This window comes from Cibotium barometz, chromosome 27 (genome assembly GCF_041138505.1).
Source record: "Cibotium barometz isolate CiBa-2024 chromosome 27, ASM4113850v1, whole genome shotgun sequence".
In the NCBI taxonomy this organism is placed as follows: domain Eukaryota; kingdom Viridiplantae; phylum Streptophyta; class Polypodiopsida; order Cyatheales; family Cibotiaceae; genus Cibotium; species Cibotium barometz.
In genome coordinates this window covers 48,787,357-48,815,121 of record NC_141072.1, presented here as the reverse complement: position 1 = coordinate 48,815,121, position 27,765 = coordinate 48,787,357, and the positions used below count along the sequence as shown (strand labels likewise).

Here is a 27,765-nt window from a genome sequence, read left to right as displayed (position 1 = left end):
GTCCTGTAGTTCCCGGGATCTAGTACATCTCTTGCTTTATGGAACCCTCTACACTCAAAGACTGCGGTAAGGGTTTCTGCACTCATCATCATACCGTCGGTTCTGGGGCATGCTCCCAGATGTAGGTGGTTGTCCTGTCTGTATGTGGTATGGGAAACTCCTCGCGGCTGTGGAGTGCAGTACATGTGAGAGCTGGGAGGTGAGCATAGCCATGGGTGCCGATGGGTCTAAGGCAAATAGCTGATCATGAACATGATAGTCATACACATCGGCTAGGTCCTGAGTGAAGTGGAAAATAGTGCATGGTGGCTGTATGATGCGTGGGTGGGTCTCCAATAAGCAATTGAAAGTGAGGGATAGATATGTATGATCCGCCCCAATGGGGCATGGTGGTACGGTAAAGTGAGACACCATATCTGCTGCCTCCCGGGATCCCATCACATAGTCCACTGTACTGCTGCCGCCCCCCAGGAGAGAGAGAGAAAGAAAGAAAGAAAGAAAGATATATTAACGTCTACGAGAGGCCAAAGTCGGCCTATGAGACAAAAAATAATACAACTGTGTTCTTCCGGTCATGGGAAGAAAAGAAACAAAAGAAAAAGTGTGCATGTGTCTGGATACAACTATGAATCATCATGGATCGGTGGAGCCCATATACAAACAATATACGGGGGGTGGGGATGTGGATGGAGTGCTAAGGCAAGATGCATCTCTATATGTTGAAGGGGTAGTACAAGCATGCTATACAGATCTATGTCTAACTCCATCCAATGCCATAAGAGGGATATAAGATATCACACATCACCGATGCTAAGGCTTTGAGTGGCGTGAACATGTACCCTGAGTCTGAATGAAAGCGAGCTAGCCTCTCCTGTGTCTCCATCTGGTGTCTCATCCGGATAGCTGCTATCTCTCGGTGACGGAGTCGGGGTGCTCTGTGTCCAGTCTGTCTAGGTCTCCTCCTCACTCTCAATTCCTCTGCTCTCTGTGCAGTCACCCCACGTGGTACATCAGCTGGCACTGGCATAGCTCTCTGGAAGAAATCTGTGAGCTGGGACTCTCCCACCCCTTGTGGGAGCGGGTGTCTGGAGGAGTCTCTCTCGAGAACTATGAAGCTCTAGTAGTAGTCTGCCAAGCTGTCGCTTGTCCGAGGCCTCCATCAACTGATGTAGTGAAGAGTGCTCCTCAAACAATCCTGCATATCTATCTCTGACCCCCTGGTGGGCTCTACATCTACATACAAAGTGATCCTCAGTCTCCACCTCCTCGCGGCACAATCTGCATATCCGCTCAGCTCTGGGAACCCGTGCCGCTCTCCCAGCCTCTATCTCTAGCTGATGTGATGAGACTCGTAGCTGTCCAATAGCAACGCGAGAGCTGTGTGGCATGTATACATCCATGTACCGTGGTCGATGTATAAACCCATCCCCTGAGATGCTCATAAAGTGGTCTCTGTAATACAGCATCTTCGGTGGTAGTGAGAGAGAGAGAGAGAGAGAGAGAGATGGGACAACAGCGCAATGGGACAACAGCACACAAGAGAGAAAGATTGCACAGCACAATGATGAATGAATTATGAGCATAAGACTTCCACCATGAACAATGCTTTTATAGGTATCAAGGCCTTATCTTTTGACCCTAAATAAGAGGGTGTTCATGCCTAATGTGTTCACACCACTAAGGACACTTGAACAAACTCCAGACTAACTCTGAAATACCCAAGAGTTCGAGCCAAGCTGACCTGCAAGATCATTCAATCCTGTGATTGACATTATTGATCATGTGATTCACAGGACACTTCAAAGCAAGCTCATTGTGCTACCCTCTTTCCCACCCTGACGGGGAGGGGAAGGGAGGAGGGAGAAGGAAGGAAGGTAAAGGGGTTGGTGGGGGGAGAGAAGGGGTTTTGAAGAAGCAATGGAGGATTTCCAGCTGTCCCACATCACCAACTGCACCCCAACCCACAACGTACTTAGACCCCAAGCACCCAATGGACCTTCACTAAGGCCACTCTCCAAGTTTGATACCTCCCCGCATAGACAAGGAGTGCCTCTGGCCCAAATCTGCTCCTCAAAATATTAACATTTTATCTGTAAACACGAGGATACCTCTGTTTCAAGGACACAAGAAACTTAAATAAGTGATACAGTTCACTCACCTGCAAGAAAATGGAACCTTCTTCCCTGCCTCACATGTGTAGCTGCAATATCACAGACCTAGCATTATTACGTATTATTTCTAAAAACTCACATGGAGTTCATCTTAGCTACAAGCCTCAAACAATTTTGTATTTAAAAAACAACATATAATTCACCCACAATGGACAAATTTCACCCCTGTGCAACACATTGCCCATACAACTTATAAGGGCTAGGATCTTAAATGTGAATTGACCGAAAAATTGAACCTGTTACCACAGGAGGCTCCATATGCCTTTGAAACTAAATTATGATATTTCTCAAGGGCCAACACGTAGGGATGAAACAAGTATAGAATGAAGGAGATCTCATGAGAGGGTAGTTAATAAACATAGCTTAAGCAAGTATTCATACACTTCAAGAAGGTGCAGCAAGAGTGCTTTTCATACATAAGTTGACAAAATGCATAATATGGGGGGTTGTTTAGAATTCAGTTCCAAAACAACCATGATTGGGAGGTATTGACTTGACACAAAAGCCACTTGGGTAGAAAGTCAAGACCCTTGGAATCAGGCCTTGGTCTCGCTCAACGAGATGGTGGGTTCAGAAGGTATGGTGCAGAGTTGAGCATGGTGTTGATCTAGCCTCAGGCTTGAGATGCTCCGGAAGGGAGCTATAGCTGGGTAGTGAGCTGGCCAGTCCCTCCAAGAAGGTTCAAGTGAACCAACAGTAGTTGGGCTGAAGCTGATTCAGAGATCCTTCTTGTGTACATTCAGTATACGCCATCAATTCCAATCCTTTATGTATATGTCATCAGCCGGACATATCCACTTGAAACCCGGGTTGGATTAGCCAAATGTAGCCTGGATACAAGTGATTGAGAACGGGAGACTATCCAAATCACATGGTGCATGTGCATTACATGTTTGCATGCTTGGAACTTGTGTTAGATGCTATGCTTCATGCATGTTTGTGTGTATGTGTGTCCTGCACAGCCAAGGCCCCAGGAACTACTGCCCTCCAGATTGTTCGCATGTGCGTCTTTATTGACGGGTTTTGTGACTTGTGAGACAAGTGGTAAGTAATGCCTCAAACCTTACTAATTTTCATTAAGTTATACCTTCGCTTATAAATGGTTTCAAGTGTTTGACTTCATTACATGTGGGGCAAGCACCTCTTTCCAGTGTGGGGCCAAAATGGACTGTTGGATATCAATGCTCCACCCTCATATTGTATTGTCCAAGCACCGGCTAGCTCATGTTTGTACGGCCCCCATATGAGGAGTAGCTATGGGTGAGCAGCTTGGGTGCGCAGTGTCATCGTATTCACACAGGGGGGTGGCCTAGAAGGCCAGATGGTTTAGACACCTTGGATTAGATTTGGCACAATGCCAAATAAACTACATGGTACATTGAATGTTATCTCATAACGGTCCACACATGGAGTAGGTAGAGTTTACTCTTGGACACCCTGTCCTCACATTGCGAGGCCCAAACAAGACCCAAGATGAGCCCAGAAAAATCTCGGAGGTAGCCAACTATGTAGCAGTTTCTAGAACATCTGCATGGGCCGAGTATACATCACAAACAGTGGCACTGACTATGACCACGGACCTACATGGTCATGTCATGGCCACCCCACTTATAAAAGCCTATATAGATACACGGCCAGCCCCTTCTCCACACATTTCCTCAATCATCAACATAGTTGCATCGGTATGCATACCAAACTCCCTAGGATGGTACGGTTCATTTTTAAAGGTACGGTACGCTTTTAGGGTTGAGTTTTTTTTAATGCGATTTTTCTAATGTCAACTTTGCTAATGTCTATTTCCTTATGTCGATTTTTTCAAATAGTCTTTATTTTGTACGATTTCCGCCAAATCATCTTCGAAAAGTGCGCCTGCAGCCCATCGCTTTCAACCACCTTGTTGTTGCTGCCCACGCCACGTGTTGGTTGTTGTGCCACCTGCCTGTTCGTTTGCTATCTCTTGTGCATGGATTTCATGGCTGCATATGCGTAGCTGGCAGCCCTGTATTCCATTTTCTCCAAGTCGTGCTTCAGGACCAGCCTACACCTCAGCCCATTTGCTTCAGATTCTTGCTTTAGGATTTGGGCTTGTATCGTTTCTAAGGTCGGAGCTTTACATAGCATTTTTTTTTTGGGGGGGGTTGTGCAATACCTGTGCTATTCCATTAACACATAAAATTTAGGGCTTTTTTCCATACATTTTGGGGCTTTTCTCACGTAAGAATTTGGGGATTTTTTCCATATAATTTGGGCGTTTTACAATTTGGGGCTTTTATATCTCGGGGCTTAGGCTTGTATCCTTTCTTAGGTCGGCAGCTTTACATAGCATTTTTTTTTTCTGTCCAATACATGTGCTATTCCATTACCATATAAATTTTGAGGCTTTTTTCCATACATTTTGGGGCTTTTTTCACATAAAAATTTGGTGACTTTTTGCATACAATTTGGGGCTTTTGCCCTCCCTTTCTTACCAGCCGGCTCCGGCCCCCAAGATACCCAGTCCCAACACCCCTACTGGACAGCTCATGTTGTTGTCTTTGCTGGAAGCAATGTTCCAGGGAGTGGCACCCGACAGTGGCAATGAATAAGCATTTAGCAAGCACCTTCACACATGTCATCCACCATGTGCCTCGCATGGGAGACAAGGGGATTGGTCCTTGCTAACGTGAATGTATCAGATGTCGTAATTAGGCACATTAGCACTTGCAATACTCCAAAAGAGGCATGGGATATTATCAAAGCAAAGAACACAGTGAGGAAGATTCATCTAAAGACAAAGCTCAATCTCATTTTGAAGCTACCATCACCATACAAATTACTTGTTGAAGATTGAGACCATATGTGATGAGCTAGTCCTTATGGGCACCACTGTTGGAGATGAAATGGCTCAATCCGTACATAGGGGCCACAAAAGTGAAACATACAAACACTTTGTCACATCTATTACTATTTGGGAGAGGTTTCTGAGCTACCAAGATCTTGTGAATCTCTTGGTGCAAGAGAAGAAATCACCCAACTGCCTTAACTAAGCAAGAACATGCTCTTGCAATGGGTAGAGGTAGAGGTAGAGGCCAGAATTTGGGTCAATCCAGATTTGGTGGAGGTGCAAACGGTGATAGAGTGTTGGGATTCGGAGTCTCGTGTGTGTGCGCCCTCGTGTGTCTGAACCCCAGTTTGTGTGTCCGTGTGTGTGTGTGTGTGCGCGCGCGCGTGCGTGCATGCGTGCGTGCTGACTGTCAGAGTTTTCCTTGTTCCTCTCTTTGGTTCGATATTGGGCACTATAGATTATATGGATGCAGCATAATTATGCTTTCTTGGGTCAGCCACTGTCTCATTCATATGAGTCCTTTAGATCCTCACTGAGGCAGTCTTTGTATGATGCCTATCACGAGGGTGATCTTCATGTCTCTTGCATAGAACTTTTTTACTACTGTTTTTAAGTTCTAGGGTTTAGACATCCTCTTTATGTCAAACCCCTTGTACATTTATGATATAATGCAATTTCAACTGGTTTTACCCCAAAAAAAAAAAAGTGTGTGTTGACTACCGCGTTTGGGAGCTGTTTGCTGCGCAACCCAGCCTGGAGGTTTTTCTGCCCACAACGAAACTATTTGGAGGGTTTCCAACCCTTGCGCAGTGCCCAGGACCCGTCCTGACCTGCTGTGACCCCTGTATCTAGGGTTTCTGTTCTTTCGACCTCCCTGCAGAGTCTGCCGCCTACCTTGTGTAACTGCCTTCACTTTGTGTTTTCTCCTGCCCAGTGCTCGTATGTGTGTGTATGTGTGCGCGCGCGCGTCTGGGCCTTCCCTTTTCTCTACACGACTGTTGCCTGCTCTTGGCTATTTTCTCCTCACTCGACTTTGCTGCACAGGTCTTTTTTCTCCTCTTCCTTCATTGTGTCTATCCCCTCAGTTTCTTCTGCTCTACCTGTCTAATTGCTGTTTGCCCTCTTTTTCTTCTCCCCTGCTCTCTCTCTCTCTATTGTTGTTTGAAGGCGGACAGCATTCGTGCACAGGCAGTTGTGGGTAGCAGTGTGCAGGTGGCTAACAGGTTCAGCTACGCTCAGCAGCAGAGTTCGTGAGAAGCACGGCACAGCAGGTTGTTTGGCCCTGGCAACACAGGTGTGTTCTGTACAGGAGACAAATCAGGGTTTCCGTAAAGACCCGCAAGGCAGCAACATATAGTCTGAACAGCAGGAGAGCCCTTCAGTCCAGGGGTTACCATGGCAGGAGCAACACCCGAGAAGAAAACTCGCAGAACAACCCCAGAAGGCCATACACGTGGTGAACGTGGTGGGAAGTACTCCGCTGTATGGACCTACCTCGAAGCAGCACCGTACAGCAAGCAAAAGAAAGCAATAGTGGCGTTGCGGGACATCTGTAAGACCCATGAAAACGACCTCGAGGGGGCCCAAAAGACCACACAAGACGCCATGGCAACGATGTGCACCGAGCTCGCCGAAAACCTCCACTGGGAAATGGCAGAGTGGAAAGAGGAAGCTTATGAGGAGATGCGAGCACATTTTGCCTCGTGGAAAGTGGATATTGAAGAATACTTGCATGAGCGCAACAAGGTCATTGCGGACTTGCAAGACGAAGAGGCCGCTTGTAAGAAGGAGATCGAGCTCCTCAAGGGGGAGAAAGGAGAAATCAAAGAGGCCATGCCCGCACACGTCACTAAGGAACTTGAAGACATCAAAACACATGTAGCAAAGGAGATCCAAACATGGGCGGCAGTGGCCAAGAAGGCCCAACAGGAGGTGCAAGCCACATCCGAGTGGATTGAGGTAGAGAAGAAGCACAAGCCACCGACGAACAAGGAGGAGTTCGTCAATGCGGCTATGGAGGAGGAGAGGAAGAGGAAAATCTGCGCACTACACGTTCGGGTGGTGGGATGGAAAGAGAAGGATAGCCTGTTGGAGGATGCCAAGGGCATATGGGAGTGGCCGACACCTCTATTATTGACGGTGCATGGAGAGTAGTGAAAGACATTGCCAAGGAGCGGCCACGTATCCTCAAGTTTGCGGGCCTAGACACGGTGAGGGTTTCTCTCCAAGAGGATAGCCCTCAAGGGAGAGAATCTACCTCGAGGATGATCTCACACCAGCCCAGGTAGGACATCGGAGGGAATGTGTGCCGCGGATTCAAGAGGCCCGCAAGGCAGGCAAGTGGGCGGTTTACCAAGATAGTCGTGTGATCATCACAGAGAGGCGCTCATGATGGGGCACGGCCTATGAGACACACCTGAGATTTGCAGTGTGGAACTGCAATGGGGCGACGGGGACAGATGTGGGGATGTTTGAGGAGACTTTCAGAGGCAGAGACATTGTACTTTATACGGAGACACACCAGGCTCCGGGCACCAGGTAGATTCTCAAGGGAGAGAATCTACCTCGAGGATGATCTCACACCAGCCCAGGTAGGACATCGGAGGGAATGTGTGCCGCGGATTCAAGAGGCCCGCAAGGCAGGCAAGTGGGCGGTTTACCAAGATAGTCGTGTGATCATCACAGAGAGGCGCTCATGATGGGGCACGGCCTATGAGACACACCTGAGATTTGCAGTGTGGAACTGCAATGGGGCGACGGGGACAGATGTGGGGATGTTTGAGGAGACTTTCAGAGGCAGAGACATTGTACTTTATACGGAGACACACCAGGCTCCGGGCACCCGCTTACTAGCGGTCAGAGGCTACAGGTGGGGGTCCACTTGCCCTCAGGCAAGGTCACATGGAGGTACTAGAGGATCTGGAGGGGTTGCTGTCCTTTACAGGGATTAGCTACAGCATGTCGTACAGGTCATGAGGAGAGATGAGGAGGCCTGTTTCATGTGGATCCACATACATACTGAAAGGCCACATGATATTTATGTTGCCATATGCTACTTCCCACCCAAAGGCTCCACCTACGGCACCCATGCAGAGGACGAGTCACCATACCTCCCACTTTATGAGGATGTCATGCACTATTCTAGCTGTTGGCAGGCGACTTCAACGCGCGTACGAAACAGCATCAGGTGCCCTTTTTTGAGATTGATGATCCCATATACAGAGATCTAGCACCAGAGGTGGACTTGACAGAACTTCCCAGGACATGGAGGATGCAGATTATGGAGATCATCTGCTGGATCTAGGAGGAGCACACGGATTGGCTAAACTGAATGGCCTCGCTCGATGGCCAGGTTCAGGAGCCTTCACATGCTTTTCACATAAGCATGCACTCAGCAGGCGGCCGAGAGCACGCTCCACGACAGATAGACCCGGTGCGAGTACAGTGGACTACTTGCTGGGACCATTATCTCTCATACAGGCTTTTACAGTCTCACCTCGCCCCATCGCTGTAGCTGCCGATCATGCATACCTTTCCTTCAGCATTGCATGCCGCTTTCATCCGATGTCTCACGGCTCCGCATACAGAGAGCCTTGGGAGCCATCACGAAGCAGGAGTCGAGGAGAGAGATGAGGAGACTTACTCGCCGCAAAAGGCGGGCCTTCGCAGAGATACGGGAGCTAGAGATCTTTCATTTCTTCATGAGTAGAGATAGCCCTATCTCATGGCACCACTTCAGAGAGCCTCGGACACCGACACCTATTGCAGACACACAGACATGGCACACATATGCAAAGGGCCTATACCACGCCCCACAGCAGCCACCTATACCTCAGCCACAGGAGCCTCGACCTACCACAGCTAGCTTCTTTACCTACTCGATGGTAAAGGAAGCTATCCACCACCTACAGCATGGACGGGCCGCCGACCATATGGGCCTGCAAGGTGAGCATCTCATATATTCAGAGAGCCACATTCCCTACGCCAGATCTTTGAGGCAGCAGACCAGCGCATACTGGGGAGATTCATTCTAAACATACAGCGTCACAGAGAGACATCATTACAGGCTCAGACAGCTCCAGAGGGGGGACGACAGACACAGATTACTACATTTTTTCAGAGATCCATCCCACTCCCAGCCCCTACACAACAGGGAATTACTCTCCAAAGAGCAAAGACACTCATAGCCCGCAGGAGACAGAGGACACGTGGCTTTCGGACACCACGCCTATACCAGAGAGAGATGACAGAGATCAGAGCTCAGTTTCACAGAGAGGGTGCGGAGCGACTAGCTCGCTTCAGAGCACACCCAGGCATGTTCTTCAGGGAGCTGTGGACACCCCCTTCATTGATGTATACCATTTTATACCCCCAGTATGGTACAGGATGGAGCTAGCTAGGTTGCATATCATGATTGTATACTCCATGCATATAGCTTTGCATTCTCCTAGCTTTGCATTCTCCTAGTAGTAGAGCTCCATCCCCTCCCCCACTCATTGTACTTATTGCACACCCAGATTCAGCTTTTTAGTTCAGTACTTTTTCATTTTGTTGGGATGACAAAGGATACCCCATACAAGTACACCGATTTGTCTCATAGGCCAAGTTTGGTCTTTTGGAAGACGTTAATAAAATCTTTCTTTCTTTCTTTCTTTCTCTCTCTCTTTGCATGGGATTTTTCCCCCTTTTTGTACAGTCTCTTTGCTGATTCAATACAAACTTTCCAGCGTGGTGATATAAAGAGAAGACAAGTTCTCGTTGGAGATTCAAATGCTTGCCTTTTACATTATGAAAATCCAGATTTGCAGCCGTTTGCAAGACACTCTTCATGAAGGCTTTCCTGAAATCAGAGACTCCGATGCCTCAATTTTGTGTCAAAATCCTAGGACATGAAATGCTTGATCCTGTTATGAATCTAGCTCAGAAGGCAATAGTCCTTTTTTTCCCTACAAAAATGCCAGATCTAGGTGATGTTGCACAATGGCTTAAAGCGTTGCTTGGGGGTTGTTTTGTAGCTGGTGTGCATAAAGCTGAACGTGGATTTTTTGAAGTGATATTCACAGATCCGCAATACAAACAAACACTGCTGAAAAAATCGCCTTTGTTTTATGGTCGGCAACAATTGGTGCATGTTTACCCTTGGATGCCAACCAAGGATTATCAAAGTCTCATTAGGCACAAGGGCCTTGTATGGGTGGAGGTAGTTGATTTACCATTTCTAGCAGATGCATTGGGAAAAGTTGTATGCCCCCCACGCATGAATGGAAATGTAAATAGGCTTTGCATATTGTGGGATACCTAATAAACCCACACCACCAGATGTTGCTTTTGATGTGGAGATGATTCGCATGCCCTCCGAGGATGTCTTCTTCAAACTTAAATGGGTGGCTCTTGCTTTACTTGTGGAAAATTTGGTCATATGCAATTAGAGTGTCTGACCGTGCTATTGCAACCACCAGCTGCTGCAATGCAATCAAATGAGAACACTCTGGTGGGAACAATGCAACCCCAAAAAGGGAAAAATGTACAGCAGGGCTCAAATGTTAATACGGACAAAGGCAAAATAAAGGTTGCATCCACTAATTCTCCTATGCCTAAATCTAAGGAGAACGAAAAGCAAGATACCAATGCTTGGCAAACCCCCAAAAAGACAATAAAACCGAGATCTGTTGTCTCGCGCAATTGGACCGAGGTTGCCTCGACTAGTGGACATCATTCTAATGAAATAACTAATGATGTTACAGGGGTTGGTCGACCTTGGTAAGCAATTGTGAGAGCTGATCCGTTATATGAGCAAACTCAATCACTCCTCCTTGCAAATATTGCTTATAACCTTGGAAAAGCTAATGATTTTGAGCATGGCTATGCCGGCAGTGAGGCAGCCATCTTGGTGGAAACTTGAGAACTTTTCCTCTTGATACAAAACATGTATATATGTATATACCACTTAGATATTTGACATATAATGTACAAGGCCTCTGTCAAATAAATAAATAGAGGCTGATTTGGGCTTACATACATAGAACTCAGCCGCACATAGTTTGCTTACAAGAACACAACCATCATTTTTTTGCTGGGAGAGAAGGTTGCTTTGCTGGTTTTCGTATCTTCTATGCATCGTGCTTCTTCTGGTGCCACGATTTTGGTTAGGCATGAGCTACAACCTCATTATAATGATCATTCAATGTATGATGAATGGTGAAATATTTGAGTTTGCTAGTGTACATGCTTTGCAAACATATGCAATGCGAGCTCAAATGTGGCAGCAAATGCAAGCTTATCCATGGGTTACGAATGCTTTTTTGTGTGGTGATTTCAATAATTCGAAAGACTATGAGGACAATAGTTCTCACGGATTACATATGATTGCTTCTGAGAAAAGGGCTTGGCAAAATGTATTTCAAAGCATAAGAGCATGTGATTTATGGAAGCACCTAAAGCTTGCCCAAAAAGGATATACGTTCCATCACAATGCAATGAATGACTATTGGGCCGAATTGGATTGATGCTATATGCTATATGCTAAATGCTGATCCGTTTGACTTTTCTTGCGCTTTGTCCATAGACTTCTCTATGCAAAATTCGGATCATTTTCCTACATGGATGACTTTGTATTTTGGCATGACTATGCATGATGTACCTTTGCCTCATCGCGAGAAACTGCTTATAGTTAATAACAGTTACCTGACACATCAGTAATTCAAAGCTTTAGTGGAGGCTGAAATTCGGCCTATAAAGCTTCACATGCAGATAAATGAAGATCTGGCGTGGGATTGTAACTATTTGGCCCTCCTAGCTCTATTTCACATGATGAAACCCATGTCCGGACACCAAACAGGTGGAAGAAGACATGGGGACAAGGTCCATAAGGCTTGATTAAGAAAAAGCACCAATTTTGGTCAAAAAGCAAGAAGCAGCAAAAGTCAAACAGGGTTGACCACGAGCCAAGGGCACCATTGGAAAGAGGAGACTGAGCCGCACCAAAAAGCTAAATGTCACTTTTTCAAAAAGCAGCACCAGGGCCAAAAAGTAAGGCCCTGAAGCTAGAAAAGCAAAACAAGACTTTTTAACAAAAGTTGAGTAATATTAAAAAGACCAAAAGCAAAGTAAAAGGCAAAAGCATCACTTTTTGGCAAAAAGCAAGGCTTTCCCAAGTATAAAAGAACATGAGCCTCTCTTGAGCATAAAGTTGAAGAAGAACCTCTTCATCGCATTGCCATCTTCGTTGAAGCATGGAGTTCATCTTCTCCATCATCATCTACTTGATCATGAATCAAATCATGGAATTTTTCATCGATGCCCGCTGATTCAGAGTGTCTCTATCAACTGTTGCGCCACATCATCACCTGTCTCGTACGACTGTATGAATCCGTATATCCGTACAGAATTGTATGAATATCTCGTATATCTCGTACGACTGTATGAATATCTCGTATATCTCGTACGACTGTATGAATCCGTATATCCGTACAGAATTGTATGCGCATGTACGGACATGTGCAGAGCTGTACGGACTGAAAATTCAAAAACCATAAAAATTGCTTTTTGGAGGTTTTTTATCGCCCGAAAACCATTAAAACATGTTTTATATCAGTTTTCTTGCCAAAAAGAGCTTTCCATAGTTTCCTTCATCGACAAGGCTTTAGGAGTTGTGGAGATTATTCATGGGATGAGCGAGTGATACCTGGACTTGGATCTAGAACTTGGAACTTGGACTTGGATTTGGACTTGGACTTGGACTTGGACTTGGACTTGGACTTGGACTTGGACTTGGATTTGGATCTGGACTTGGACTTGGACTTGGACTTGGACTTGGATCTTGGATCTGGATCTGGATCTGGACTTGGACGAGAACTTGGATTGAAACTTGGACTTGGACTTGGACTTAGACTTGGATTTGGACCTTGGAACATGGACTTGGATCTGGAACTTGGACTTGGACTTGGACTTGGACTTGGAATTTGGATTCATTGGACTTGGACTTGGATTCATTGGATGTGAATTTGCATATTGGATCTAGTACCGGTGAGAGTTTCTTGTGGGTCATCCCTGTGGTGTGCTCAGTATCACAGACCTCGTGCCTCGACATCAACATCAACTTGGATATCCTACATCAGCATATCTGTTTGTTTTGTATTCATTGATTGCATTGATCCTGGCCAGCATGCCCGTGGATTGTTTCTGAATAAATTCATGAAAGGGGGCGAGGCATGTTTTCCACTAAGTGTGGTGTATTGTGCAAGATCCCTATTCCCTTCTCTCTCCCCTCTCTCTCTATATCTTTATCTCTTGGACACGTGGCTGAGTCTATCGCGGCAAGCCCCGCTAGACTTACAGGTATAGATATGCATTCAGACTTCAAGATGTCATTTGAAAATATGGGAAATCCTATATACGCATGGAAAGGATCGCAAAATCTAAAATACAATCACTGACGGAGTATACTCTAGTATAGGACATTGGATGCTCAAGAGCAGGATGATCTTCTAGAGGCTCAAATTTGCTTGAAACGCAATGATGCTAGGAAACTTCAAAAATGGCAAATTAGGGCACGACAAAAATCTCTCCTGGATAAAGGTTGCTCGTCAAAGGCTTTTTTTTTTTTAATCTCATGCTTCCAAGCAGAGTCAGTCCATTCATGGACTCAAAAAGAATAATGGGCAATGGACTCAGAATAAACATCAATTAGAGACAAAAGTATTGAACCATTTTATTGTCCTTTTTGCTGCCCCTACACAGCCATCGCAGCAAAGCCTACATGCCCATCATGCTCTTTTACAACAGGTTAACCAAATCGTTACACCTCAGAAAGCATTGGAAATGGAAGTGCCTTTTACAAAAGAAGAATTGCATGATGCCTTACGTGGTTTTAGGGAAATGGAAATTTCCTGGGTGGGATGGCTTAACAGTACAGTTCTTTCTTGAATATTGGGATTCACTTAAAAATGAAGTTCTTTATATGATTAATATTTCTTGGCAATTTGGTGTGTTGCCTGCTTCTTGGAAGCAAGGACTAGTGTGCTTGCTCCCTAAAAAAGAGCTATGTGATAAATTGACAGATTGGAGACCCATCACTCTTACGCCTCTTATTTACAAGCTGAATGCTAATATATATATATATATATATACCTAGATGAATCCAGGAATATGCCCAAATTCACCTTTTAGGAACGTGCATGTTATATACTCATGGTAGTCGACCCACAAGAGTATATAACTATCAACTCCATTATGCATAGTATGGACTAGATACTACGACATCCCCATTAACGTCATCAGTGCCCAATAGTGGGTGTAGAACTCTGAAACCGGCCTTCAGAAATCTGATGAGCGGTGGAACAAACACTCGCACACAAAACACTTCGTCACCCATGGGAACCTGGAAAAGGAAAACAAACAGGGAAGCTAGAATGCTCCTGCAAATAGTACAAGGACACCCATTGGCCCCAAAACGCAGTGGCGCCCCTTGCGGTATTTCTTTACTTGATCAAATATGAGTACAAAGTACAACTTGTCGAATCCTTTACCAATAGGATCCCTTTTAGCTTTTCACCTAGGACTTTCCCAATAAAAACTCTCGCTAATACAGCAAAGCATTCCATAGAGAAGGCACACCTGTACGACACCTCTCTGTTAGAAAAGGTCTTCTCCATCTCAACCATGGATCCCACGAACCCTTTTCCCAAACAGCAGTAGGGTTGTACCATACCATATGTCCTTCCTATAGTCACAACCTGCATGTAACCTCGAGAAATTAGAACCTGTCCACATGAATCCAGAGACATATTTTCCATCTGAAACCGAAGACCTGTATCTGATAAACCATACACCTGTATCCATAAACCATAGGCCTGTATCCTCGATACCAACGTCCTGTTTCTTCTCAAAAGACCAATGTCCTGTTTCCATGACAGATAAATCCACACATGCCCCATCCAATCACAGTGCCAAACACCTAGAGAGAGAAAGATAGAGGACGTATCAAGCCATCCCTGAATACACATAAGTCCAAGACGAAGAGCAACATACATCTCTTCCAAGAACATCATCCTCTGCTTCTTAACTTGATCCTCTGCATCCCAATCTCCTAAAATAAAACCTGCTTGCGAAGAGAGAGAGAAACCCCTTGGCTATTAGCCCCTCGGGCCTCGGTGCCTCCACACATGCAACCTGCCTGCATCCGCCTGGCTCCTGTTGCTAGCTGCATCCCATATGCGCAGCCACTTGGTCTTCCACACGTGCAACCTCTACCTGAAACCTGTCTGGTTGCTTTTTGCTGACAGTAGTCCATGCTCAACCACCTGGTCACCTGCGTGGCCCCCATTGCTCATTGCCCGCTTGGCTGCCCATTGCTGCTCGGCTGTAATCCATACGTAGCAGCAGCACAAATACCTGGCGGCAGCAGCAACAGGAGGCGAAACCAGCACCCCATGCGCAGCAGCGCCCACGTAAACCATCCGGCCACCCCCACACGACGACCTTCCCTTCAGCTCGCCACCCTTCTCCTTTTAAAGAGGCGATGCGTTTTTTCCTCAAAAACGCCAAAAGCAAAGGTTTAAAAAAACACATGCTTTTCAAAATAAATAATAATACTTTTAGCCATCAAAGGTTTAAAAACCTTGTAACCTTATAAATCTCTTTTTGTCCCCTTTCACACTTGGGCTAGCCACACTTATGAGTTTCCTTTTCACATTCAAACTAATGCCTGTCCACACTGTCCATCCCGTGCCCGTGCCCGTGCCCACCTGCTTATTGTCCAGAGGGAAAAACACAGGGTTGTAACATACCCCCCTCTTGAAAAATAGCAAGCATCCTCAATTGCACTCAATAGCACAGTAAGCATCCAATGAAGAAAAAGTCCCCAAATGACCAAAGCAATGCCCCTCCAGTGTATCTAGGTGATGAAACAATCATCCTGAACAATAAGGCCACACTGTCACATTGAAGTGACGAACAACTCTTGCTTGTTCCTTCAGAACCTGTAGCAAAATTCTAAAACCAAGTGGAAACACGTAAACTGTGTTAGCCAAAAACAAAATCATGCATCATTCTACATATGACAAACATATGCATGACACATATATGCATTCGCAAACAATATGCTCCTCAAGATGCTCTACCTACTCCAAAATAACAGTCTCAGGGTTGCTCGCAAGCCTTACACCCATGGACATCCACGATTGGAGGTACAACATGAGCATATGAAATCACTCAATGCATCCGAACGGTACATCCACTAAGTACTTCCCACATATGTCCCATGGCCATCCCGCAGGAGTCACACTCAGTGATGCTTGCATGAACATAATAAAGTACTTGATGTATCACACCAACATACATGCATCTCATCCTGACACATCCAGAGTATTACCCATGTATTCCCAAGGGTACCAGGATCCAATGGCACCAGAATACCATAATACCTCGGAAAGAGTATAAATACATGCACAGATAGAGTTCGATCCGTATATCCATGAACCAAACCAACTCTAGGACTGCTCGCAAGACTTATGCCCTCCATAGAGTCTCGAAGTGTTAACTCTGGTTGCTGCAGACTTTGAGCTAAACCAAACCATGCCGTTCCAAAGGAGATCAACTCCAAAAATACCATCATCTCATGTGACTAGTACACAATATCATAGAAGTCCCATAAGCAAATGTACTGTCAGCCTCAATACCTCGGGTGAATACAAAGATGTCACCAAACGACTCCTAGATGAAAAATTGAGCCTGTCTATAACAAGGGAGCGGAGGTGCTACCCCCCTGTTGAGCATCAGGCAATGCTCCAGACCCATGCTTTGCTGAACCTGAATGAGCCGTAGCAAGAGTCGGCTCCAACTCAAAGGCATCAAGATAAAGCTGCAATACCTTAGGTGAATCTGCTAAGTCACCCTCCTCCATCCACTTCGCATCCATCGGTGAATAGTTCTTTAAACTTCACAAGATAGCGACGGGAAACTTTACCTTGTACCTTTCTTTCCTTATGTGCCAGTATCTGCTCGGGAATAAGAACCTCATCAAGTTCCTCTGCTTCCATCTTAGCCTCACCTGATACATCCACAGGCACCCAAAACCTGCTTGCACTCCACCCAAGGGGTAAGCACCAGTCCCCAATGAAGCATAGTAGATCACCACTGCTAAACATAGAAAGAAGCTGCCTTCTGAGCCCATGAAGCCTCCGTGAGGTATCAAAGCTTGGGACATGATTCAACCAGGCAAGCTAGGGTGAGAGCATCTTGTCGTAAAGCTAAGATCGGGAAAAACCACTCGCCATCCACCATGGCATCAAGCTCCGAAGACATCACTAAAGAAGAAGAACCATTCGAGAAACGCTTCTGCAAAAGAAGACGAAGACAACCACAAGTCAAAGGAGCAGATAAGGCAACTCCAGATTCAAATAATCCCCAGTTTTGTGTGCAGAAAACAGAGTGTGCGGGGAGACCAGATCTGGGGCCTTAGAGTTCAAATGAGCTCAACTCCTTTCAAAGGCATCAATAGAAGTTAGTCTAGTAGAGGATCAAGCCAAGAAACAAAAGATTTGACCAAACATTGAATGCTTAATCTCTGTTTTACCAACGTCACTTGTAGATTTGATGCAGAGCTTGATGCCACTTTTCCTTGAGAAATTTCACAAATCTGACATCACCAGCATTTAGAGCACCCTTGAAAACCCCTCAGACCGAGAGGAATTAGACCAATTCCTTCTGTGTGAGTGTAGATCTGCAAATTGCTTCAGAAAACCTGCGCTTGAAAAATCATGAATTTTGGCAGCTTCTCCCGGCGGTTTGATGAGAGTCCAAATGGAAAAAAAACTGGAAAAATTACAAGCAACCCTGGTCTAGCCACCTAAAGAACAAAGTTCCTCAGTGGAACAATGGCGTCGATGGATGACTGAAAAAGAAGAGCAAGACCATAAAGCAAGACTAGCCGAACAGTTGGCAAAGAAAGCCAAGTGCAAGGCCAAAGAGATTGCGAGCGGAGCTCAAAGCGAAGGCGAACCACGAGCAACAGGCCCGAAAGGACTTGAGGGACCGGTTCCAACAGAAACTCCGGACTCTGATAACTTCTTTCCACCCTTCTCAATCCTCCACAACCCCAACCATAGCCTCAACAACAATTATCTGTGCCTCACCAAAGTTCACCAAGTACGACAGCAAGTGCGACCATTCGGTTGTGACTTAGTTTATTCACCAGTTTGTTGCCCATTTTCCACTTTCCAAGATCAAGGATACCCAAGACAAAGTTCATCTAGCACCTCCACACCTCAGAGCTGATGCAGTCACTTGGTGGCAACATTGGTCCCGTTAGCGCACAGATTCTGACACTGGCTTACCAGAGTATGATTGGGACACCTGTGTCCGAGTTAAAGACCAGGTTTCTACCTCTACAGTACATGACAAATCTTGAAGATGAGTTCTACAAACTCACCCAAAACGGTTTCCTGTGCTCACCTACTCCAACAAGTGATCACATCAGCTCAACAGTTGGGGAAGTCCAAGAAGGAGAAGCTCAAGCAGTTCATTCTGAGATTGAATCGAAACATTCGGTTCCCCGTTCGAAATTTTGAACCCCAGACTTATGACAGGGCTTTGACTCTTGTGCAAAATCATGAGATGATGCTCAATGGAGGCAAGCCCAAGACCGCTCCAGTCACCCCCAAACCTCAGCTGTAGCAGCAGACACAAACCACCTGGCAGAATCAGGCGTCTAACCAGCAAGCAAATAAGAAGGCTCCCAACAAGGACCAAAAGAAGAAGGGTCACACTAGCACTGGGAAGGAGCGACAAGATGGACCTAAGAAGATCCCTAAAGAAAAGATCGAGGGCCTTACAGGAGGAGTCTTACAGTAAGATGAGAAGGAGCGGTGCTTCAAAGAGAACCGTTGTTTTTTCTGCCACCACACAGGACATGCCAAGAATGATTGTACCAAATGGTAAGCAGAAAAAGGCAATAAACCAGCCTCTACAGTGGCTACCGCCACAACTGTACCACCTCCACCTCAACCACCGTTCAGCTTTTGCTCGCTTTGAATGTGGTACCCGCAATGGAATTCGATGATAAGCAGGAGGGCGGAGTTGAGGAGCGTCAGAAAGGTCTTATTCGAGCTTATGGCATAACGAAGGGGCAACAATTTGTTGTTCTCTTCGACGTGGGCAATTCCGAAGATGCCATCTCTCCACAGTTGGTGGCTAAGATGAAATGTGCCCTTGTGCCGTATCATTTGGACATGGACAAGCCCATATTTCCCAAAAAGCTCAACAATTTGCCTTCACAGTCCAGAAGGCTCAGTTTCAGAGGGATTTCATCGTCCCACCCTTCCTCGGGTGTGACATGATCCTTGGGATTCAGTAGTTCCACCAATATGCGCCCATTCCTGATTGGAGGCAAGACATTTTCCGATCATTGAAGGTTTTCCTGAGCCTACTATCATTCGCGGGGATTGGGGCATTCAGGATATTCTGCTTATATACCACCTTCAAGCCAGTAGAGCTATTAGAGTGTGCGATGATCTATATCCGCCCACGGCAGATAGCGACATCCACTGCGACTCCATTAGAGCCACTGATGACGGGCCGCCTCCTACAATTTCAAGACATCATGTTGAGGGATGATCTTCCACCAAGACCACCCTCTCGTCCTGAAGACCATCGTATAGATTTGGTACCTGAAGCTGAGCCACCCAGTAAGTCTTCATGTCGTCTTTCCAAGGCGTTGGAAGCCGAGTTGGAGACGCAACTAGCACAATTGCTTAGGTCTGGTTTCATCAGGCCTTCATCCTCTCCATTTGCTACACCGATTCTTTTTGTGCTGAAGAAAGATAAGACCGTACGTCTCTGTGGAGATTACCGAGCCTTAAACAAGTTGACAATCAAGAATAAGTTTCCTATGCCAAGGAGAGAGTACATTCTTGAAAGACTCAACGGTGCTAAGTACTTCATCGAGGTCGACCTCAAAAGTGGCTATCATCAAGTCAGAATTTTCGAGGTCGGTATCACAAAGACGGCCTTTGGAACAAAACGAGGTAATTATGAGTTTGTGGTCATCCCTTTTGGTTTGACCAATTCACCAGCGACATTCAACAAGATGATGTCACGAGTCTTCGCCATACTCATCGGTATATGTCTGTTCCATTTTTTGGATGACATTCTTATTTTTTCAACCACTGCAACACAGCACGTGAAAAATGTGCAGACGGTCTTGCAGCTTTTGCGAGACAACGAACTCTACATTAATGCTAAGAAGAGCATATTTGGAGTTCAAGAAGTCCAATACCTAGGCTATGTGATCAATTCCAACGGAATTCACCTTGACCCTAAGAAGATAAAGACAATCCTCGATTGGGACCTTCCAAAGACAACCCACGAGATACATTCTTTCATGGGCTTGTGCCAAGCATATAGCTCACATATGGATCGGTTTTCTAACCTTGCAACATCATTGACAAATTTGCTCAAGGACGTGAAGACTAGAAGACAGAAAGTTCCAGTCACAGGTAAGGCTTTAGAGGCTTTCTTTGCTTTGCAAAAGGCAGCTTCCGAAGCCCCAGTTCTTAAACTCGCATCATGGGATGACCCTTTTGAGGTAATCACCGATGCCAGTAATCTCGCCATAGGAGCAGTTTTGCAACAAGAAGGCAGACCAGTGGTGTATTACAGCAGAAAGTTGAATGATGTAGAAAAAAAATATTCTATATATGACAAAGAATTGCTAGGGGTTATCACAACTTTGAAGCAGTAGAAACCTTTTCTTTATGGAAGAGAATTTACTGTGAAGACAAACAACCCGGCCTTGAAGTGGTTGCAAACTATGCCAAGAGCCTAGTGGAGCGATAGACAACACCGGTGGAGTCACTTGTTCCAACAGTTCGACGAAATGATTGAGTATGCACCGGGTAAGCACAACCTTGTAGCACATGCTCTAAGTCGCAAAGGTAGTATTCAGACAGTACATGAGTCCACTGTGTTGGAGATGCAAGGAAAAGATTTAGACAGTATGAAGACACAATATATAGATTGTCTAGAATTTGAAACTCCATACAATATGGCCCTTTATTCAAAACCGGATCATTATACCATTCGGGATGGTTGGCTCTTTTACAAGGGTCCTCTCTGTGTTCTCACAGAGAAAAGACCAGCACTCCTCCATGATGCCCATGATTCCCTTGTTGGTGGTCATCGCGGAATCAACAATGCCTTGCAGAAGTTAGAAAGATCGTTTTATTGGCCGAAGATGTATACAACTATGTTTCCGCATGTTCCATATGTCAAAAAGTGAAGTACCTCATACCAAACAAGATGGGTTGCTTCAGCCATTGCCCGTTGTCGTGCTGTGACACGTCCATGTAGAGAAAATCTTCTCTGTGATCAATTCACATGAATTCAGAGACAAGGACATGCAAGCAGTGATGTATAAACTGTACATGGGCTTGATATGCTAGTACTCTGTAAATAGGAGTTCAAATATAGTGTGATTTCAATTATAAAGTGATACACTGGCATGGTTGATTTCTTTTGGGGTATACAGGGCATTTAGAGATGGGCCTTGAATGAGTGGGCATCCCCAAGCATAAGCGGGCATCGCGGGTTGTGATAGAAGTATGTGGAGCATGGGAAATGAAAAATTATTGATATGGCCAATGTATCTTTGAGAAATGGTGTGAAATCAAGGCTTGAGGGTGGCCATCTTTAGGCCTTAGGGAAAATAAAGATTAATAATATAATTAAAACGTGGCCATAAAAGGCCTAGCCACGTGGGAGCTCTACAGCGCTGGCCAGCACGTGAAGGGGAAGTTGGAGAAGCTGGCGAGCTGGCGCAGAAGAGGCGGCCGCTGGGCACGTGAAGGAAGCCGTGTGTGTGACGGGAAGAGGAGGGAGCAGCGCAGCTGCAGATATACAGAGAAGAATCGCCTTGTGGGGGCATACACAGAGAAGACGCCGCCTCGTAGCCAAGTGAAGGAGGGAGCCGGCTTGGGTCGATCAAGGGTCCTCGGGAGTGTGCAGCTGACAGGCTGAAGGCACAGCGGCAAGACAAGAGAGTTAAAGGGCTGAGGTATTCTGCAGACGGGTGGGGGGGGGGCTCACTGGGGTAGCGACAGGAAGGCGAGGGGTTCTACGGACGGAGGCTGCAGCTGCTGCAGAAGTAAAGAGGAGTCGCCTTGTTTAAAGAAAGGGGAATTCAGCGGGAGCTCTCTGGCACAGCAGAAAGGAAGAGCCAAGAGGCTTCCTGCCATTGTGGATTTTGTGCTGAGTGGGCATCGTTACAAGCTGCTTATACCCAAAGAAACATGTGCAATTACGTTCTCCTTGTCTGGTGTACGATGCCCAGGCCGGGGAGAACCTTTTGCAGATGATGCAATTGCTTTTATGCGGCGGAGAATACTACAAAGGGATGTTGAGATTGAGATAGAGACTGTGGATAAGACGGGGACATTTTTGGGTAGCTTGTGGGAGTCAAAATCAAACGTTGCAGTCTTGCTTTTGGAAGCAGGTTTGGCCAAACTTCATCCACTTTTACTGCTGATCGAACAACAGAAGGCCATTTGCTGGTTCAGGCTGAGGAAAGAGCTAAAAAAAAAAGAATTGACAAAAGGTTTGGGAGGGCTGTGGTAAAGGTGCAGCGCTCAGGGGCTGAACAGAGGGCATTTATCTCCTGGCAATAGGCTGGCTGCAGCTATACGTGATAAAGCTCATACTCACTCTCTCTTCCCTGCTTATTGATGGGCTGGTAATACTGCGGGGAGAGGAGCAGGAGTGTGGAGCGCAGCCGTGAAGACTGGCTGGCACAAAAGGTGGCTTCAGGTAGCAAGTTCAGATGGGAGGTGTGGTAAAAACTTGTACAAAGTGATGGTGCTTGGCTGACTCAAAGATCAATGTCTTTCAGAGACAAAAGGGCCACAATGTTTTGGTTTTTCTTGGATTTTGGAACCATATGATGGTTGGTTTGGTCATGTATATGAGGTGTCTATGTTGGCTTTGATTTTATAGTTTTGTTGGATGTTGAGCCTCTGATGCTCCATGATGGCCATGTGTATCTTTCATGTGAATACCATGAGGTGATTTTCTGGAGAGCAAAGCCATATGAGATGAGACAAGCCATGTTAATGTCACTTTTTATATGTATCATGTGTTCAATATTGGCTTTGAGGATGCACATGTAAAGTTGGGTACTCGATCTTTGATGGTTCCAGCTTCTGCAGGTGGTGTCCCTTGAAGAGCTATCTGTTTTGTTTCCTTGCGGGATTTTGGAAGCTACTCTCACAGCCAGAAGTCTTGCACTTCCCCAGCGACGCCGCCCACGTCACGACATCTTTGGTGAACCCGACGCGAAACCGCTGGGGTGAGAGTACGTAGAGATGGCTAGCAAAATGGAGCATTTATATGCAGAGATGAAAGAGCTTGAAGAGCGGTTCAGGAAGATTGAAGAAGAAAAGCAAATTCAGGAAGAAGCGGTGGAAATTGCGGTGCAATTGGTATATAACAGGGTCAATATATTTGATGGTTTCGATCCAGAAAGCTATCTAAGGTGTTACGAGACAGAGATGAAGAATCAAGGGGTTCCAGAAAATATGATGATTGCATCTTTTGCATACCTTATAAGTCCTGATTTAAAAGATGAAGTGCTGGAACTAGCAGAGTATCACTCCAAACGATGGAGTGATTTTGCAGATGCACTTATTTATGCGAGTTCCATGAACCTAAAGCAAGAGCAACTTACTTGGGAAAAGAAAAAGCAAAAGGGTGATGAAATGAGGTATAATGTGAACTGTGATAGTGTTCCAGCAACGATCCGAGCCAATTTAGAAGCGGTTGTCGATGCATGTCTTATGGAGGACAATCAATTGCTATTCAAGGCTGATACAGAGATTGTGGAGGCTGTTTATGCTGAATTGGGACTGCAAAAAGCCATTAGTGAGCAACAAGGCCTTCACAGTGCCAAAAGGGATGCTTTGCTGCTACAGCCTCATAAAGATGTAATGGGTGAACTCTGCAAGTATAATCTGTCTTCCTTGTTTGAGGGTGCAGACATACAGGGTCCTATGATCATACCAAATGATGTGTGTATGCCTATGCTTGAGGAGACACTTGATTCAGAGAGCTTCAGGACAGGTGCTCAAGACCCAATACACGAGGAAGAGGACATCGCTAATAGTTTCCTCTTGGGCTGTTAAGCATGTAAGCTGTGTAAACTTGAGGATTCTTATGACGAAAGTGCTCATTCGAAGGGTATTCCTCAAGTGTCGTATCATATGTGTGAAGAACAGCAGGAACCAATGCTTCTTGCTGAAAGCATGATTGCAGAGTTTGAAGGTCTAAGACAAGAAGAAGATGCTATCATTACTGCATTCTTATCTGGTTATGATGCTTATAAGCAGGATGATGTACATGAATATGCATGCGAGGAAAATAAAATATTACAAGATGGGCCACAAGTATGTGTGATTGATTTAGAGGGGGTGAGTGATATGGGTGATTCCAACAGTGATGTTGCTTCTGAAGCTGGTTGCCAAGGTTCTTTGGATTTGGGTTATCCTGGAATGCTAACTAGGTGTTCCGACAATAAACAGGGTGATGCTATGTCATCAGTGTCAGGGTTACCTTGCAACCACATTTGTGAGCAACAATCTCGAGCTTGGAAGCCTGTTTATGATGATGATTTGGAGAGGAAAATTGAATCTGTCTTTTTGGATCATACAGGGTTCAATGACATACAGATTCAAGGGTACTTGGGTGAGGGACCCATAATTCTAAGCCCATCTGCAGACAGGTATCAAGAAATACTGGGAGATAACATGCAGGATATGCAAAGTGTGGCCACAGAGCCTCATGAGGCTGCATATGAGCAACCAAATGGATATAGCTATGGGGATATGAATGTTCATGATAATCAACATGTAGGATTGCAAGATGATAATGGCTTCAATGCGATTGATCCTGAATTGGATGCTATCTTAGATGATGCATTGGATCATTTCATGATATATAATAGATCCCCATCAGCTTTGGGCTCTTCTATGCTTGATGCTAGTCAACTGTCGGTTGCAAGTGAGGATGTGCAGGTGTTATGTAAACCAAATGATTGTGATAAGATTGATTCAGAGCTGGAGGCTATTCTCGATGATGCCTTGTTGGACTTTGTATGTGTTGATGCTTTTCCGTCTTTGGATGAGAAGAATGAATGTTTGTCAATGGGTGAGCTGGATCCGGGCAAAGTAGATTTGGATGGGATGTTACCAAGTGTGTATTCCATGCTGTTAATGCAGTTGTTACTTGGTGTGGCCATACAATATGTGGTGCAAAGGCTTCAAACATGGCCTGAGGAAAATTTTGAAGCAAATCATTTTGAAGAGCATCCCACTTTGAATGATGAGGGTAATTATGCATATGCAGGGAATCTAAGTGAGGATAGGGCTTCATATGAGCAAAGGATATGGAACATATGCCAAAATCGATTGGTATTTGATCCAGGTGGGAAAGCAAAACCATTCAGATGTGATTGCTAAGATATAAATATCTTGCAGGCTAAGGGGGTAGGCTAAGATGTCATGCTATGTTTCAACAAAGGATAACCCCTTGTGAGTGGCACTATGTATATTCTTCTACTGTTTCATGTTCACTAAAGTGATACCAACTGGGTCAGGTTTGACAGGGTTTAAGACGCCTAGTTGGATGCTTGTACATATACCAATGTTGGTGTGCAAATAATGCATGGACACTGAATTCCAGGACCTGTGTGGCACATACCAGAGGATGTGCAGGTTTAGAGGGGGTGGATGTCGTGCTGTGACACGTCCATGTAGGGAAAATCTTCTCTGTGATCAATTCACATGAATTCAGAGACAAGGACATGCAAGCAGTGATGTATAAACTGTACATGGGCTTGATATGCTAGTACTCTGTAAATAGGAGTTCAAATATAGTGTGATTTCAATTATAAAGTGATACACTGGCATGGTTGATTTCTTTTGGGGTATACAGGGCATTTAGAGATGGGCCTTGAATGAGTGGGCATCCCCAAGCATGAGCGGGCATCACGGGTTGTGATAGAAGTATGTGGAGCATGGGAAATGAAAGATTATTGATATGGCCGATGTATCTTTGAGAAATGGTGTGAAATCAAGGCTTGAGGGTGGCCATCTTTAGGCCTTAGGGAAAATAAAGATTAATAATATAATTCAAGTTCAGATGGGAGGTGTGGTAAAAACTTGTACAAAGTGATGGTGCTTGGCTGACTCAAAGATCAATGTCTTTCAGAGACAAAAGGGCCACAATGTTTTGGTTTTTCTTGGATTTTGGAACCATATGATGGTTGGTTTGGTCATGTATATGAGGTGTCTATGTTGGCTTTGATTTTATAGTTTTGTTGGATATTGAGCCTCTGATGCTCCATGATGGCCATGTGTATCTTTCATGTGAATACCATGAGGTGATTTTCTGGAGAGCAAAGCCATATGAGATGAGACAAGCCATGTTAATGTCAGTTTTTATATGTATCATGTGTTCAATATTGGCTTTGAGGATGCACATGTAAAGTTGGGTACTCGATCTTTGATGGTTCCAGCTTCTGCAGCAGGTGGTGTCCCTTGAAGAGCTATCTGTTTTGTTTCCTTGCGGGATTTTGGAAGCTACTCTCACAGCCAGAAGTCTCGCACTTCCCCAGAGACGCCGCCCACATCACGACACCATTCCTGAGCGTCCGTTTCACGACATTTCGATGGATTTTGTTGGACGCCTTCCCACATCTACTGGATCTCGGAACACTCAGTGTATGACAATAGTTGATAGATTCAGTAAATTTTACATGCTTATACCATGCAAGCAGACAAACACAGCAAAAAATATAGCCCGGCTCTTTCTCTGACATTGGTATCCAATTTGTGGTTTGCCGCGGACCATTACTTCAGATCGAGATACAAAGTTTACATCTCACTTCTGGCGAGTTCTGTTGGACACCCTTTTTTGGTACCAAATTACAATTGTCCAGTGCCCATACCCAGCTCGATGGCCAAACCGAAATTTACAATCAGTTGGCTTTCGATGTGCTTAAAGCGTATTGCCATGATCAGCAGTCAAAGTGGGAGCTTCATCTCCCATTGGAACAGGCGATTCTCAATGACACACTCATCCACTGTTGGCAGAACTGCGTACGAGGCAACCTTTTGTTGAAGATTTTCATCCCTTCTCACAAGGATGATCTCTCCTTCCTTGGAAACCAACAAGACGACAGAAACTTTTTCAGCGATCATTGAGTAGTCAAAGAGCGTCTTGCCAAAGCTCAGGAGGCTTACACCAGATAGGCAAACAAATCACGGAGAGACGTCAATTTCAAAGAAGATGAATGGGTATATTTAAGGATCTTGAAGCAAAGACTCAAACAAGTGGGCACGCGATGTCCAAAGTTGTCATTCAAAAGTTTTGGTCCTTTTCCCATCATCAAGAAGATAAGCGAAGTCACCATGCAACTCAGATTGCCAGACAATTGTATAATGCACATCATCTTCCACGTCTCTTGGTTAAAGCCTTATATTGGCCCTTCATTGCAGAATGTTCTAGAAGAGCAGCAACCAAAAATGGTTGATGAAGCAGAGGTGATAGAGCCTTCTACATCGCAAGAAGCATGGTTCCAAAGACGACGTCTGCTGAAAAGTTCAAAGATCGAGGGACCCATGAAGTTGTTCGTCTAGATGAAGAATTCTTGCTCGAGTATCCACAATTATTGGTAGACTATCTCGAAGCTATGAACCTACCACCAAGCTAAGCAGGAGGGAATGT

General features: G+C 45.3%; 1 protein-coding gene across 1 annotated transcript in view; it reads right to left on the bottom strand.

Moving 5' to 3' along the window:
* Window positions 1-27,765, bottom strand: part of NF-YC10 (nuclear factor Y, subunit C10) — a 117,525-nt gene that overhangs the window by 48,410 nt on the left and 41,350 nt on the right. The window contains exon 3 of the mRNA XM_086821632.1: window positions 2,159-2,200. Coding sequence (XP_086677758.1) covers window positions 2,159-2,200 — 42 coding nt within the window. The remainder of the gene's footprint in view (window positions 1-2,158; window positions 2,201-27,765) is intronic.